This window comes from Trichosurus vulpecula, chromosome 8, assembly GCF_011100635.1.
Source record: "Trichosurus vulpecula isolate mTriVul1 chromosome 8, mTriVul1.pri, whole genome shotgun sequence".
NCBI classification, from domain to species: Eukaryota; Metazoa; Chordata; class Mammalia; order Diprotodontia; family Phalangeridae; genus Trichosurus; species Trichosurus vulpecula.
In genome coordinates, this window is record NC_050580.1 from 194,057,022 (window position 1) to 194,071,056 (window position 14,035).

The window sequence follows — 14,035 nt, forward strand, 5'->3', positions numbered from 1 at the left end:
GATGAGTATAGTGCTCTTCTGGAGTTTACAGTCTAGTATGGAGGGATAACTTGTGTCAGGTAGGAATTATAGGAGCCCTAAGAAAGACAGGGTTGAGAGCGTGACTTAAAGGGGATAGTGGATCAAGAAGAATTGATAAAGGAAATGGCATTAATGCTGGGCCACAAGAATGGGGCAGGATTTTAGTAGCCCGGTGGGGTTGTGGAACAACATTCAGAGTTGAGAAAATAGCACAAGTCAAAGTTCTTGGGGTATATTTGGCATCAAGTGATTCATAAAACCACAAGATTCAGACTTGGAAAAGATGTTAGAGATAATCCATTCCAACTTTCTCATTTTACAGGCAGGGAAATTAAGGCCCAGGGAAGTTAAATAACTTGTACAAGACTATACAGGTAGTGAGCAGCACAACTGTGTCTGTGTCTGTGGACTCCAAGTTCAATGTTTTCCCCCATTACACAACACTGCTACTTTGCTGTTCTCCAGTTTGCTGGATCATAGAATACTTATAGGGGAGTAATACGAGATAAAACTGGAAAGATAGGTTAGGGTCATATTTTAGACAGCTTTGAATGCCAGAATGAGGAGTTGGAATTTTTTCTTTGTATGGTGGTGAAATCTCTGAAGTTTGGAGCAGAGAAAAGATTATCAAAGTTTCCTTTAGCAATATTAATCTGACAGTGTTGTTTAGCGTGGATCAGAAAGGGTAAAGATTATAATAGAGAAACTACTTAGCCTTTTGTAATAATTCAGGCAAAAAATGAATTTCTGACCTAGAATGATGGAAGTAGGAGTGGAAAAGAGGGTAAAGGTAGGACCTACAACCAGGGTAGACTTAGTAGAACTTGGCAACTAGTTTTATGTGTAGAGTGAGGGGAAGAAAAAGTGAATAATTAAGGATTTGAACTTTGGTGTCTGGGGAAATGAATATAAGAAAAATAAAATGCTCAAGAGGAGAGGGTGATTTCAGGAGGGTGAAGGATGCTGTGGGGATGTGAAGTTGGTTTTGAGCATGTGTCTGAAGTACCAATGGGACTTTATAAGCTGTTCAGCAGGGAGTTGGTAATGCAGGCTGGATCTTGGGAGCAAGGTTGGAGCTATAGCTGTAGTTTTAGAAGTTATCCACAGGGAAGTGATGGTTGAATCCACCAGGAATAGATGAGATTGCAAAGAAGAGTTGTGAGAGGAGAGAAGGCTGGAGAAAGAATCTTGGAGAAGGCACACATACAGATGATGGGAGAAGAGAGCCCACAAAAGACAGATGACAGAAAGAAAGAACCATAATAGTTCAGTGTCACAAGAATCAAGGGAGGAGAGTATTTCAAGAAGAATTAGGTTCAAATGTTTCAGAAGGGTTGAAAAGAAATACCAAGAAAACACCATTAGATTTGGTCATTAGGACATCCTGAAGAAATTAGCTTCATAGAGTTGTTGAGATTGAAATCATATTGCAGGGGTTAAAGGAGAAACTTGATGCTGAGTGGGAAAAGGACTTAGCAGGGTTTTTTATATTTTATTTTATTTTTTGGAGGGGGGAAGGCAGGGCACTTGGGGTTGGTTAAGTGACTTGCCCAAGGTCACACAGCTAGTAAGTGTGTCAATTGTATGAGGTCCTCCTGACTCCAGGGCCAGTGCTGTACTCGCTGCGACACCCAGTTGCCCCAACGGGGGTTTTGTGAATGGGAAAACTTGAGTGTTTGTAGATGAGGGAAGGAGCTGAGGAAAGGCAGAGGTTGATGGGCGGACATCCTGGGAACTAGAGTTTTGTTCAAAGCCTGGACTTACTAGAAATATTGATATGGTGTATGGTATGAGCTGTCTGAAACAAGGGTGCTTATTTCATGTTTCCATTAGTTCTCTGTCTTCTGTTTCCAGGATCTCCTCCAGCACAGTGAATCCATTGACCCTGGAGTAACAATTTTGCTTATTCACAATCTCTTGGCGTTAGTGGAGAAGCTACACAAAGCAGAAATAGTGCACGGAGACTTGGGTCCTAGGAGTTTGATACTTGGAAACAGGTTGGGGGTTTTCCTTCATTGTGTTTCACTTCTGTTCTGCCTTCAGACTTGGAATTCTTGCTACTTTCTCATGTCTTTTGATGAATATGAATGCATTTAAAAGTAAAGTTTCTATTTCCTAAATACCAGTGATAGTTAGGAACAACTAAGAAAAAGAAATTTAGAGAGGGGTCTCTGTATTTGGGACCACCTGTACTTTTTTTTGTTTTTGTTTTTGTTTTTCTGTCTGAGGTTAATATTTTGAGTCTCCCATCAAAAAAAGAGAAACAACAAAGAAATGCAGCCTTATTCCCATATAAATAAGGCACACTACTATCTGGCAATCAGTAGGACCCTAACCTATGAGAAGGATGGTGATTTTGGTGGTCTTGAATTTCTTAATGGAGGGTGGACTAGATGATCATAACCATAAAAGGGAAAGGGGGCTCGAAGAATCTTTAGTTATGTGCTTGTATCTATAAGCTGGATATCTAAAGAAGCCCCAATATCTTGCTCTGGATAGTAAAGCCCTAGAATGAAGTAGGCAGTGTGTGCTCATCCTGTCTGGCCCTACAAGTTAGCAAGGATTGCAGGGCAAAGCTGCAGTGACAGTTGCAGCTCTCAATAGCTCTTATTGTGTATGGGGCATTTCAACTTAGCCAGGTAAAGGACATTCTTCCCCAAGCCACCAGGGGGCATCAGTAAATTTACAGATGTGTGGATCCATAAGGAAACTTAATTAACATAAAGCCTTTTCCCTAGCCCTTTCTCAATCGTTTGGGAATTCCACTCTAATAATAAAAAATGTTGAAGTACTGTGCCGAAGAAAACCATTTGCAATTATTAACTTTGAAGTAAGAGGGCCTGTCTTAGTTTAAGTGAAACGAAATTTGCAATTGGATCAACTACAAATGCACATTATTTGAAAGTACAGTGTTTCTTAGCTGTGTAAAGAGAAGAAAGCAAATTGGAGGTGAAACATAGGTGTAATTCATTTGTGTCTATTAGGTTAATAGCTACTTTTGAGTTTTCGTGAAAGCTTCTGTATTTGGAAAGCAGCCTTATACCTTAGATAGATAAGTCCCAAGGCCATAATTATTTATTTTTTGAATGTTGGGGAGTCATTATAATAAATCGTTATTTCTAGGAAAATGTGTTAAGATTCTTCACTTGAGGACAAAGTAGGATATGTAGTGTCAAATTAATAGAAAATCCAAGAAGTTTTGCAATGTGAGCATCTGAAACTTTTATTCTACCCAATGTTAAGAAAAACATCTTTCTTTTGTTTCTTGATAATTTCAAGAAGGTAGAATACGAACAATTCTTAAAAAACACAATCTAATTGCTGCAAACACAGCTATGGCTTACCTTACATTCGCATTTTCATTTCTTCCTTTATCACAAGCTTTAATCAATATGTACTATTTGTTTCATGCATGTTAAAGTCCAAGGGAGAGCTAAGGTCCACATACTTCCCCCATTGCCTGCTGTACTGTAGCAGTTCAGTAAAAATGTGTCCAAATAACTATGAAATGGTCTAAATGGTTTTCCTAGTGTCCTCTTCATCCAAGTAACATTTTGCTCTTCATTGGAGTACTCTTGCACATGTGTTTTCTGAACTGACCATTGGAGGGGGCCATAGGCATGGTTAAGTAACTGCAATATAGGTTTGATTTTGTTCTAGTCTTTGTTTTCTCCCCAAGGCAACTTGGGGATGCTATAACTTACCAGTTTTTCTTCTTTTGAAATCTGTGCTCAGGATTACTGATGCCTGTGTCTGTAATGAAAATGACCAGGCTTTGAAGATAGTGGACTTCTCCTACAGTGTAGACCTGAAGGCACAGCCAGATGTCCCTACCCTACATGGCTTTCGGACTGTACAGATCCTAGAAGGACAAAAAATCATTGCTAACTGTGTTTCTCCTTACCAAGTGAGTGTATAAAACGATCATGGGCATCTTAGGTCCTTCCTCTTCTGAGCATGCCTGTAAAAGCTAAATGACCTAGGATAGTGTCTGTCTCTGTCCTTGTATCCTTCTTTTTGGGTAAATCTTCTAAAGTAGAGTAAAATATTCTGTGGCTTTGTCATTTCACTAAGCGACATAACTCTGCAGACTCCTTTCCCACCTTCCTACTCCTTTCTCCAACAACAACACAACACACACACATTAAAGTGAGTTCCTCTCTCAGATTCCAATTAGTAGTCATGTGACTCTGGTCAAGTCACAGCTTCTGAACCTTCATTTCCTTTCCTATAAAATGAAAGTCTTTGTTCTTAGCTCAAAGGATTGCTGTGAAGACCTAGTGAGTACATGAAAGTATATTGGAAGTAGAGTAATAAGAATAAAATGATATAGAAATTAAGACATTATTAGTATTATACTGAAGTTTCTGCTAGCTTTACCCTGGGAGTTCATGATTAATGGACTAACTTGTGCCCTAGGAATGGTGTGTACTGTTTCGAGATGACAGCTGGGAAACGTATAAATTATCTGGAATATGAAACTCTAGGTTTGGCAGTTTAACTATTTGTCCTTGTTTTTAAGGTCAGTTTCTGGAGTTGTTTCTGCTGGTCAGTTCTGTGGGGAGGTCAATCAAGTATTTCTTAAGTACCTACTATGTACCAGGCACAATGCAAAGCCCTGGCAATACAAGGACAAAGAATGAAACAATCTTTACTTGCTAGGAACTTATGTTCTAACAAGAGAGACAAGTACCTATTGTTTAAAAAAATAGCTTAAATATAAATTAAATATAAAGTCATGGTGGGTGTAGGGCACTAGCCTTAGACTATTGAAAAAAATGATCGTGAAATGGACTTAAGCACTCTAATATTAATCTTCAGACCTTTCCTTTAATTACGGTAATTAATGGGGAATTACTTTAGCTGATAGATCTTTTTGGTAATTTCAGGTCGACCTGATGGGTATTGCCAATTTAGCGCATTTATTGTTGTTTAAGGAGCACTTACAAGTTGCCTGGGATGGTTCCCACTGGAAACTCCTCCAGAGCCTTTCCAAGTAAGTATTACCAAATAAACTTGTCTCTTTTTCTGAACCAGCTCTTTCACTCCCTTGAATATATGATCTCAGGTAAGTTACCTAATCTCTTTGAGCCTAGTCTTCACTTTTAAAACAAACATAATGCTCCACCACCTACCTCATTTGGTTGTATAAGGATTATATGAGATACTATGTGGAAAAAAATTATAACAAACACGAACATTTCAGTATATAAAGTACAGAAGGTGGACACTCAGTAAACATTAAGTACCTACCATGGTCTAGGCAAAATGGCCAGAGAAAATGCCCATAATTGAGACGGGGGGGGGGGTGGTGGGAGGGGTGTCTTGTTCATGGAACAACAAGGAGGCCATTGTTACGAAGTGTGTGTGGTGGGGATTAAGGTGTAAGAAGGTTGGAATGGTCGGAGGGGTCTAGGTTAGGAAGGGCTTTGAATGCCAAACAGCATTTTGTATTGATCCTGGAGGTACTAGAAAGTCACTGAAGTTAATATTGAGCAGTGACATGTCAGACCTGTACTTTAGTGGTTGAATGGGTGAGGCATTGAAGTGGGGAGAGACTTGAGGCAGCAGACTCATCAGCAGGCTATAGCAGTAGCCCAGGCATGGAGTGATAAAGGCTTGTACTGGGGTAATGGCAGAGTCAGAGGAGAGAAGGGGGCATATTTCTTTGAGACACATGTTGCAAAGGTGAAATTGACAGCTATTGGCAACTGATTGGATATATGAGGTGAGAGGGTAGAGTCAAAGATGACACCTAGGTTGCAAGCTTGAGGGATTTGGGGGAGGGGAGGTTGTCCTCAACAGTAATAGAGAAGTTAGGAGGCAGGGAGGATTTAGGGAGAAAGAGAGTGAGCTCAGTTTTGCATATGTGGTGTTGAAGATGTTTACTAGGCATCAGGTCTGAGATGTCCCAAAGGCAGCTGGAGATGTGATGTTGGAGGTCAGTAGAGAGATAAGGGCAAGATAGGTAGATTTGAGAGGGGTCAGCATAGAGATGGTAATTAAATCTGTGGAAGCTGATGAGATCATCAAGTGAAACAGTTTGGAGGGAGAAGAGAAGAGGACCCAAGACGAGAGAACCCTTGTAGTTGCAGAGCATGGTCTGGATAAGGATCCAGCAAAGGAGACAGAGTAGCAGTTAGGTAGGAGGAGAACCAGAAGAGACTGTCCCCCCCAAAAAAAACTAAAGAGAAGAAAGTATCAAAGAGGAGAAAGAGTGATCAACAGTGCCAAAGGCTGCAAGGAGGTCAAGGAAAATAAAGATTGAGAAAAGGCGTTTGGATTTGGCAGGAAGGAGATCACTAGGAACTTTGGAGAGAGTAGTTTTGGTGGAATGATAAGGTCAGAAGCCAGATTATAAGGTGTTGAGAAGAGAAAAGGCAGAAATGCCTATTGTAGATGCCCTTTTTAAGGAGCTACAAAGGGCAGAAGAGATAGAGGATTTTTCTTGTTGACTCAGAACAAAACCATTTATGAGCAAATGGTATAGCAATGCCTGCCTCCTTTTCCCACCATCCTTCAGCCATCATTGCAGAAGTAGAAGGGGGCAAGATAGAGGGCCATTTTATCTTTTTCTTGGTTTTATGAGTGATGAGCTTTTGTATACTTAGCTAAATTGGGCCTGGGAAAGAAGACGCTGCTTGTTGCCAGTATTGTACTTGAAGCTTTTCCAGGATGCTCAGCTGGCAACACTTCAAGGGACCCACAGTCACCTCTTTATTGTCATGAAGCATGAAAGAAGGACTTGGAAAGCTCAATTCCTTTTTAAAAAAAGTTGTCTCTGGCTTGCCTCTCAAGCCCTTGCCAGCCTGTCTTTGTACCCTAGCACCCAGCTAAAATGCCTCTGGTGTTTTCTTAGTTCTCATTCCTCTTGGCTTTTTGACACTGAATCACCTGCCTCTCCTGTACACTCTCTCCTCACTCAGTTTCTATGATCCTGGCTTCTCATTCTTCTATCTCACCCCGCTTTTTAAAAAATCTCCTTTACTGGATCATCATCCATCTCCTGCCTCCTAAGAATCTCCTGCCTTTCCTCTAAACTTTCTCCCTCCACCCCAAACTCTGTCTTTTCTCTCTAGACCCTCTCTTGATGTTTTTATCGGTTCCCATGGGTTTAACTATCATTTCCATGCAGATGACTCCCAAACCTATATATTCAGGCCTTATTTCTCTCCTGAGTTCCAATCTTGCATTACTAATTGCCTCCTGGACATTCCCATGTGGGTGTCCCATGGTCACCTCAGCCTCAGCATGTCCAAATTGGAACCGATTATCTTCCTCCCTCCTTAACCTAGCCTTCTTTCCCTCTTTCTGGTGAGGCCATCACCAGCCTCCCAGTCATCTAGACTTGAAACCTCATCTTTGATTCTTCCCTCTTCCTTCACTGCAAATATCCAGTCAGTTGGTGATTCTTGTTCAGTATCTCATATGTCCATCTCCTTTTCTCTGCTTATATAGCTTCTCATCACATCACCTCTCACCTGAACTATTCCAGTGGCCTCCTATCCTATCCTATTCCATTTTCTTCCTTCTCCAATTCATCCTTCACGTAGCTCACAAAACTGTCTTCTAAGGCACACGACTCCCCTGCCCAAGATTCTTCTGTGATCTCCTTGTTCCCTTTTTGCCTCTAGCCTATGCTTCCAGACTTACTCATATTTTTCTCCTTCGTGTATTCCTTTTCCAGTCAAACATGCCTAGTTTCTATTTCCTTTAACTCAACCATTCTATCTCCTGTTTCAACACCTTGATAAAAGCTGCCTCCTATACATTGAATGCTCTCCCTTCTCACCTGCTAGAAGCTTCTGGCTTCCTTCAAGGTGGAACTTGGGTGCCACTTTGTAGGGAAGTTTTTCCCTGATCTTTCTCTAGGGTAGAGTTTTGTGTGTGTGTGTGTGCGTGTGTGTGCGCGAGCGTGTGTGTGTTTACTTGTTGCATAGTCCATTAGAATGTAAGCTTTTTTGAGGGCAGAAACCATTTTTGTCTTTGTATTCGTAACACCTGGCAAAGTGTCTTGTATAATAAATGTTTGTTGAATTTAAATTTCTAAAGATTTAAATGAAAGCATTTAATGAAAATAATTATTTGTAATTGACCAATGTTAATATAAGATCTTTTATAATTGGCTCATATTGCATTCCCAAACCCTTTAGAGCCCTCTTGCTTTAAGGTTTGACCAATCATGATTCCTTTTCTTTTAGGATATAGACAAAAATATTCAAGATATATGGGTCTGGTCTCTCAGCTATGGATTCTAGTCCTGTCTTTGCTAGCTAGATAGCTGTGTAATTTAGAGTAAATCTCTTGACCTTTTTCCTCATTCATAAAATGATTAAGTGATCTCTAAAGACCTTTTCTATTTTTGAGATTCCTGTGATTTTCAAGTTGACTGTTGGCACAGCTAACACAACCAGAGACAAGTAAGGGTCAGTCTTCTAACAGCCCAATTTTATACAACACTAGGATGGATTTCCTCTAGCGATAGGTCATAGTGGTAGTACCTCTGCTTCTGCCAAAGTTATGGGTCTAGAGATGGTAAAACGAAAGCAGCTTTCAGTGCTGTTTCGACTGGGCTCAAAAAAGGAGGAAGCAAAGTTCATTTTTTTACGTTTGGCCCATCATAATATAAATTATAACATAGATCCCATGTCAGTGACCAGAAAACAGAGTTAAAGACTCAGATGGAAGGATTTCTTTCTCTTCATGTACACTGTGGTTCTTTCTTCCTACGATCTCTTCAAGTTTATGTATTCCTATGGAGATATGGTCTTTCAGTGGGCTATTTTAATTATTCTCTGTACATGGGCCTATTATAGCAAAAGATCAAATTCTAGCAGCTTGACAAACCTCTATTTTGTTTCTTTTTCCTCCCCATTTTTGACATCCAACTCTGTTGATGTATTTATTCTCTTAAATCTTAGTGCAAAAAAGTTCTGTTGGCTAAACACAAAAAGAATCATGATTGAACTCTGTCATATAGCTGACCCTAACTGAAAATGGCTTTGTGTGTTTTTAGGCTAAGAGACGACGATTTGTGGAGCAAGTTCTTTGGGCGGATTCTAAATGCCAGTGATGAGTCCACCATATCTGTTCTGAGAGAGCTTAAAGAAGAAACAAGTAAGATGTTTGATGACTCTGATTTTCAAAGTTACCTGAAAAAAGCTTTATGGAAAGTGGGAAAATTGATCAGCTCAGGGGCTTTGCTCTCCCAACCTGGTGGACAGTCACTATGTCTCGCCCATTCTCCTCCCTAGAGATAAAGGCTGACTTTGCTGTGGAATATATGAACTGTAATGTGATTTATTTTAGGGCATATTCTGCTGCATTGGTAACACTTTGGGCCCTTTTTTTTTTTTTTGGTAGAAGTGTACTCCTAGCTGTCTGGTATTTTTGGATATAATAATGTCACCAGTGTTGGCCTTTTTTAGAACTTTTTTAAAGAGCTTCTTTGTTCTAAAACTGCATAGGGATACCTTTTGCCTGACCTTCACCTGACGTTTTCCTGTCCCTTTTATTAATATCATTGTTTGTTTTGTAAAAAATAAAATTTCATTTAGTACTTCTATGCCTCAGAAGTTTTAATTTGCTTTTACTGGGTAAGAAAATCTATGCCATAGCTGTGAAGGTAATTGGTACTTTGAGCATTAAAAATTATACATCTATAAATTGCAAGTCAACATGGAAAACATTGGTCTTGAAGTCAACAGCCCTTGATTGAGTACTGGCTCTGACATGCCAGTTTTCTCATCTATAAAATGGAGTAATAATGCCAGTGCTACCCACTTCACATGATTGTTGTGAGGAAGTGCTTTGTAAAAGTTAAAACATTCATAAAAGTGGACTATCATATTTATCCCAAGCTCTGAAAGTTTTTCTGACAGGATCAATGAGAACCTGTTGCTGGTTTAGGTATTAGGAAATGTTGATACTGCGGTACCAAAGTACAGATAACAAACACTTTGCTTAAAGTTCAGCTTCGTAAATTTACCACTCTGGCCATGTCAATATTGATTTCAGTGTTCGTTGGTGTAAAATCCAGGAATGTTGCTGCTTTGGAGCCTGTGCTTTAGGGATGTGGTATAAATAGTTGATTTAAAGGAAAAATCAGCAACTTTGTAGAAATGTCTCATTTTTCTGTGGGTGGGTGGGTGGCCTTGGAATGGAAATTTCACTGGGAGAGAAATGGATAAGGATAATTTTAGCTCATGGACTATTTTGTAGGCAGGACAGGTATAGGTGGGCCCCACTGAGTTTTCCCCCTTCTCATCCCCTTCCACTGAGATAGGTACTTAATGTTTGTTGAATTGAAGATCCAACACCTCTTTACCTCCCCAGCCTAGGCTGCTTGACAGCTCACACAGCTTGGATGAAATGGGAATACTAACTGTATTCCTTCCAGTCAATAGAGGAGCACCAGACCTACCATCTGTGCCCCCACACACACATACATAAACACACACCCTGACTCCTCCCTGACCTTCCACTGCCATCTGACCCAACATTGTAACCCAAGAACCCCTGGGACTTATTATCCACCATTGCCCCTTAGGACTTCTGTGCCTTGACACAGACCCTGCCGCTGGACTTTCTTTTAATTGTGTTGTCTCCCCCAATTAAGAATGTGAGTCCATGAGAAGAGGAACTGTCTTGCTTTTTCTATATGTATCCCCAGGATTTAGCGCAGTACTTGGAATATAGTAAGTGCTTAATTAATACTTTCTCATCATTGCATTAGGACTCTAGGTTTTGGCCAGCCAAAAGGCAGCATGGAGGCATAATCCATCAGTGGCAAAGAGGGAGGGCAGGGTTCACAGTCTTTGCCAACTTTGCAGTTTTGCCAGGGTCCTGATAAAATTTTATGTGCCACTATGGTTGATATTTGGAACAATCACTGACAACTCTTTTATGTCTATTTGAACTAGAAATAATTCAAGAATGTGTGCATATAAATATCTTTATATAGATTAGGTACTAAAAAGATGGCTTGACCTTGAAGGTCTTATTAAACAAGGAAAATTCAATTTCTTGTCCAAATGCATATATTCTTTCACATTTACTTTCTCTTTACTAATAAAATTTACATTTGCATACAGCTATTTCAGTATTCCCTAGTGAAACCCCTTTTTTCCCCTTCCTCATATCTTGATCAACTGGTATCATGGGAAGAACACTGGGTTTGCAGACAAAAGACCTGGGTTTAAGTCCCAGATCTGCCTCTTAGTACTTGTGTACTGATGGGCTTCAACATTCTTAACTTCTCTGGGCCTCAGTTTCCTCATCTGTAAATTGAAGGGTTTGGATTGCATGATTTCTGAGGCTCTAAATCCTATGGTTCTGTGAACTGCTTTGACATGTAAAGTTATTGCTCTACTGTTGTAAAAAGCAAATATAAATTACCTCTTTGGATAAATTTAGCTGCCATCTGGTGAATTTTTTTAAAATAATTACATTTTTATTCTGAACTTAAATACCAAAAAAAGAGCATTTCTGTATACACAGCAGAACACAAAAAGAAGATTCTATATGAAATAGTGAATCTCCATGCTGCTTGCTTTTTTTTTTGGTTAATCATATAATAAATTCTACATAATACTTTTAAAACTGTCCTACTTAGATGCACAATGATAGCAAGATTTTTAGACATGGCTGTTTTGCTTGATCATGCATATTTGTTAGAAGAGTTTTATTTGGTTTTGTTTTTTCATTAGGGAAAAGGAAAGTGGGAAGTAAACAAAATAAAATGAATGTTAGTTAAGTATGCACATATATTTATATGTATGTGTGTGTATATATACATATATATATATATACATAAACACCATTCCTGTTTGTAACCTCCTTTTGAACCTCCCTCTGTTCCCCTTAAAGTTTAAAAAAAAATGTCTCTGTGTCTGTCTGTCTGTCTGTCTGTCTGTCTGTCTCTCTCTGTCTCTCTCTGTCTCTCTCAACACTACCGCTAACCCTCAACCCAATTAAAAGCCAAGGGAAAGGGCGGGGGAGTTGGGGACCAGCCTTTATAACAAATAAGGACAGTCAAGCAAAACGAATCCACCCAGTAGCCATGTCCAAAAATGTCCATCGCTGTACATTCTGTCAATGGGGAGGGCGCCAGTCTTCATCATATGTCCTCTGGAGACATGGTAGGTCATGGCATTTCAAAGCATTCTCAAGTCTTTAAAAGTTGCCTTTCTTTACGTTGTTTCTGTCCTTGTGTAAAGTGTCCTGGTTCTGCTCATTTCACTCTGCATCAGTTTATAACTACCCACAAACTGTTGAAATTGTCTCTTTTGCCATTGCTTATGGCTTAATAACATTCCATTGCATTCATATACCAGGAGACAGCTGGGGTACAGTGGATAAAGCCCTGGACTGGGAGTTGGGAAGACTTGAGTTTAAATCCAGTCTCAGACATTATCTGTGTGACCCTGGGCAAATCCCTCTCTGCCTCAGTTTCTTCAACTATAAAATGGGGATAATAACACCTACTTCACAAAGGTTGTCCTGAGGATCAGATGAGGTAATATTTATATAGTGCTTAATGTAGTGCCCAGTACATAGTTAGTACTTAATGAATGTTTGTTTCCTTCTTACCATAATTTGTTCAGCCATTCCACAATTGTCTAAAAATACAATTTAAGGAACCCCACCCCTACTCTACCTGCCCCTTCCCTTACTCCATCCACCCTATCCCTCCCCACCACCAAAATTACAATGGCTCTTCTTTTTTTCTCCTTTAATCTCAGAATTTTGAAGTTTGCTTTGTTTGTAACTATGTCCTTACTCTTAATCTTCCCTCAGAGACAGCTAGGCGGTACAGTGAATAGAGCACCAGCCCTAGAGTCGGGAATACTTGAGTTCAAATCTAATCTCAGACACTCACCAGTGTGTGATCCTGGGCAAGTCACTTCCTCAACTGCAAAATAGGATAATAGCACCTACCTCCCGGGATTGTTGTTAGGAGCAAATGAGGCAATAATTTAAAAGCACTTAGCACAATATCTGCCACATAGTAGGTACTTAATAAATCATTTTCACTTCCTTCTTAGCTGCCCTACCTCACCTCCTAACCCGGCTTGTTTCCCTGTTGACACTGATATATTCACCACCTATGTGGATTGGCCCCCTTTGTCCATTTCAGATAAGAGGTTCATCTGATGCCCATTCCTCTAATGCCGTCCTCCATATTTGTATGCCCTCACACTCGACATTTATGAGAAATCGTAATATCCCCTTCCCTTCTTTCTGTGCTACTGTATTCCTCCTTTTACTGTCTTCTTTTGCCTTTTCAGAATCAAACTGATACCCTAGGACCTCTGTTTCTTAATTCTCCCATTATCCTTTCAAGTGATTCATTTCTTTTCCCTCTATTAGAATGTTAGCACTACATCACACAACTTCTAATTGTTCAAATAAATTTACCCTGCTAGATTTCTCTTAAGTGTTTGTATTTCAAAGTTTTATTTTTTATCAGTTACTTCATTCCATGTAGTCCTTGTGGATAATCCATTCTCTTTCCTCTAGGTCTCTGCTTGCAGTTGTTACAGAGATATTCTCCCTTTTTGGGAGGGGTGGGGGAATCTATATCTACAATAGTTTTTTATACTGGTCTATGTCTTCCTTGGTTTATTCATCTCTTTAGCTTTAATTCCTGATCTTGGGTTTTGTGCCAAGGCCAGGCTCCATGTTTGGGTTATCAGTCTTAACTTGGTCTCACCCTGCATCACTTGAGTTCTTGTGCTGACCTCAACTTCCTGATGTTAGGCCTCCCTGGATCTTTGAAATTCAGAGCACTACATCTTCTAGGTCCTCTAAAGCATCTCAAGACAAAGTGATAGGGATCTCAGAGCCCCTGAATGTGAGGTCTGGGGACTTAATCTGAGTACCTCTCTACCATCATGGCTGATGCCTGTCTGTCCCTACTACTTCCAAGGCCCCTGGCTACTTATGTCTCTGGCCTGTCTCTAGTTGCCTTGGGAGGCTACCAACTTGGTTGTCTGTACTGGTGCTGGCTTTG

General features: G+C 40.0%; 1 protein-coding gene across 1 annotated transcript in view; it reads left to right on the forward strand.

The window, feature by feature from the left end:
• The window catches only part of BUB1B (BUB1 mitotic checkpoint serine/threonine kinase B), a 60,386-nt gene extending 50,801 nt beyond the window's left edge, over window positions 1-9,585 (forward strand). The window contains exons 20-23 of the mRNA XM_036735809.1: window positions 1,876-2,018; window positions 3,757-3,928; window positions 4,911-5,017; window positions 9,038-9,585. Coding sequence (XP_036591704.1) covers window positions 1,876-2,018; window positions 3,757-3,928; window positions 4,911-5,017; window positions 9,038-9,275 — 660 coding nt within the window. The 3' untranslated portion in view covers window positions 9,276-9,585. The remainder of the gene's footprint in view (window positions 1-1,875; window positions 2,019-3,756; window positions 3,929-4,910; window positions 5,018-9,037) is intronic.
• The last annotated feature ends 4,450 nt before the right edge of the window (window positions 9,586-14,035 follow it).